The 2198-nt window shown below is 36.7% G+C and overlaps 1 protein-coding gene across 1 annotated transcript in view; it reads right to left on the bottom strand.

Moving 5' to 3' along the window:
- The window catches only part of gpc6b (glypican 6b), a 52886-nt gene extending 52454 nt beyond the window's left edge, over nt 1-432 (bottom strand). Inside the window, exon 1 of the mRNA XM_016253108.1 lies at nt 199-432. Within this exon, the coding sequence (XP_016108594.1) occupies nt 199-349 (151 nt within the window). The 5' untranslated portion in view covers nt 350-432. The remainder of the gene's footprint in view (nt 1-198) is intronic.
- Nucleotides 433-2198: the final 1766 nt, after the last annotated feature.

Here is a 2198-nt window from a genome sequence, read left to right as displayed (position 1 = left end):
AGTGTTACCAAATATTATATTATTCTAATTTTGAACTAGACGTATGAATCCAGCGTCTACACAACCACTGCAAGAGAAAACAAGCACGGACTTCGACTCGAAACAAAACTGAGACGCACAGACTGTGTGACAACTTGCCCCGGTCTCCCATATTTAGCGGCGTTTAAGCAGAAGACGGTGTTTTAAATCAATCGATACCTGCTGTTTCCTCGGTGGGAACATTTGCAGGACCGTAACCCAGGTCGGTAAAGGCGTCTTTCACCTGGGTGCAGTTCACCGCGTGGAGATCCGCCGCAACCGGGACGCACGGAACCAAGAGCGCACACAGAACGGCAAGCACAGCCAACATCACGAGCTCCGGTGAAATCTGTTGATCTGATCCGCTGTCGTGGAGTTGATCTAAGAGAAAGCACGCGCCGGTCCCTCTCTATTTGGGAGTCAAAGCACCGTGAAGTTTCGCAGCTGAAACCATCGCGCGTTCTGACATGTGCCGGAGTTCCTCGAGCGTTGCGCAGAGCTGGAACTTCACTTCAGAGTTTTTTGGGGGGTTTTTTTCATGACTGTTCCGTCATCAAAGCGTTCTGAACGCGCTCTGTTTTAGGAACGGAACGGTATTCAGATGCAATGCAGCGCAGAACTGAATATACAGTATATATCAGTCACGATTTTCACGGCCTTTGAATATCTGGGAACTTTTTAAAACGTGATTTCCGAATTATGAGGAGAGTTTGGGAGGGCCCCCATGGCTCCTTGAATTCCCCCAAGGGGTGTGTTCACATATAAAAAGGTGCACATATTTTTCATGCAAGTATATACAGGTTCTAAAAGGATTTTTCGGTAAAAAGTTAGATTACAAGTTATTACAGTGCGTATTTTCAAATAGCTGCGACGGTAACCATAGCATGGTTCCATTCCGGTCGGTTTCTAGCGGTACGTTACTAAAGTATGTTATTATGTATCACTTTACTATAGATTGAATATAAAAACTTTAGTTTACATTTTTAGATCACTTACCTTTAGCTAACTTTGCTACACGGCAAAAAATAATTTTCTTATTTTGTCTCGTCTTCTATTACAAATATCTAAACTTAAATCAATATATATTTACTTGAGAAGCAAAATGACATAAAATAAGTCTTGTTTTCTGATAAATGCATCACAATTAAGTGAGTTTTTGCTTAAAATATCGAGAAAAAATATCTGCCAGTGGGGCAAGAAAATCCTTTGAATTATGTTTATTTTTCTGTATTATTCTCTTTTTTTCCAGAAAAAAAGACTTATCTAATGTCATTTTGCTTCTCAAGTAAATGTGATTTAAGAATGTTTAGGCTATATACTTATAGCAACTGGAAAACAAGACAAAAAAAAGTAAAAAATTCTTTTTTTTCTGTGTAGTTGGGAATTTGTAATTTGGCTTTTTGTTCTTTTTGGAACAACAGAAATTTTAAAATAGCCAGCCCCTCAAAAAGTCATTGTGTAGTTAGTTTGAACACTGTAAGTCATGGATTTCTATTGCAGCCAAATTCTTTGTTATTTTTAGAGCTAAAATATTTAATTTCACACTTATGTATTTTATGACGTTTGCACCCCACCACTGTTTCTTTTCAGTTTTTATCTCGAAAATAAAATAATGCACCTCCAATTTTGCTTGTTCCCAGTTAAAACTTATAAAACACAACGCAGAAGGTATCACTAAAAATAGTTTCATTCAGGGTGGCTGAAACTGGACTGTGCCTGAAAGATAGGTATAAAAGAATATAGAGAATATGCCACCCACAACCACATATCTGTAAAGTTTACAATCTCAGAATTCTTATGCACAGAAATTAGAAAATATTTTATCACACTAAAAAAAAAAAGCATAATAATAATAAAACCAAAAGCAGAAAACCAAAAAAAGTGCATGCTAGCCTTTTTAGTCTTCATAATATTGCAGTATTAGACTATTTAGGAAAATTTGCATGTAAAGAGTTTGCATTATTTTTGCTTATAAAATGCTCGTGTCTGAAATGCGACAATAATAATAATAATAATCCCCCGAAAAAGTAAAAATAAAAAATAAATTAAACCTATAATTAGAGTAAGGTTACATAGAGAGGGATGTATTTACATTTATGTACATGCTGTTTTCCACACAGTTCTCATTCTGCCAACATCACTCCTACACTCATAGGCTCTGGCTGACTCATATGTGTATC

Source organism: Sinocyclocheilus grahami, unplaced genomic scaffold, assembly GCF_001515645.1.
Source record: "Sinocyclocheilus grahami isolate Dianchi unplaced genomic scaffold, SAMN03320097.WGS_v1.1 scaffold1158.1, whole genome shotgun sequence".
Lineage (NCBI taxonomy): Eukaryota > Metazoa > Chordata > Actinopteri > Cypriniformes > Cyprinidae > Sinocyclocheilus > Sinocyclocheilus grahami.
The sequence above is the reverse complement of the archived record's forward strand: the minus strand, read 5'-3'. Positions and strand labels throughout refer to the sequence as shown.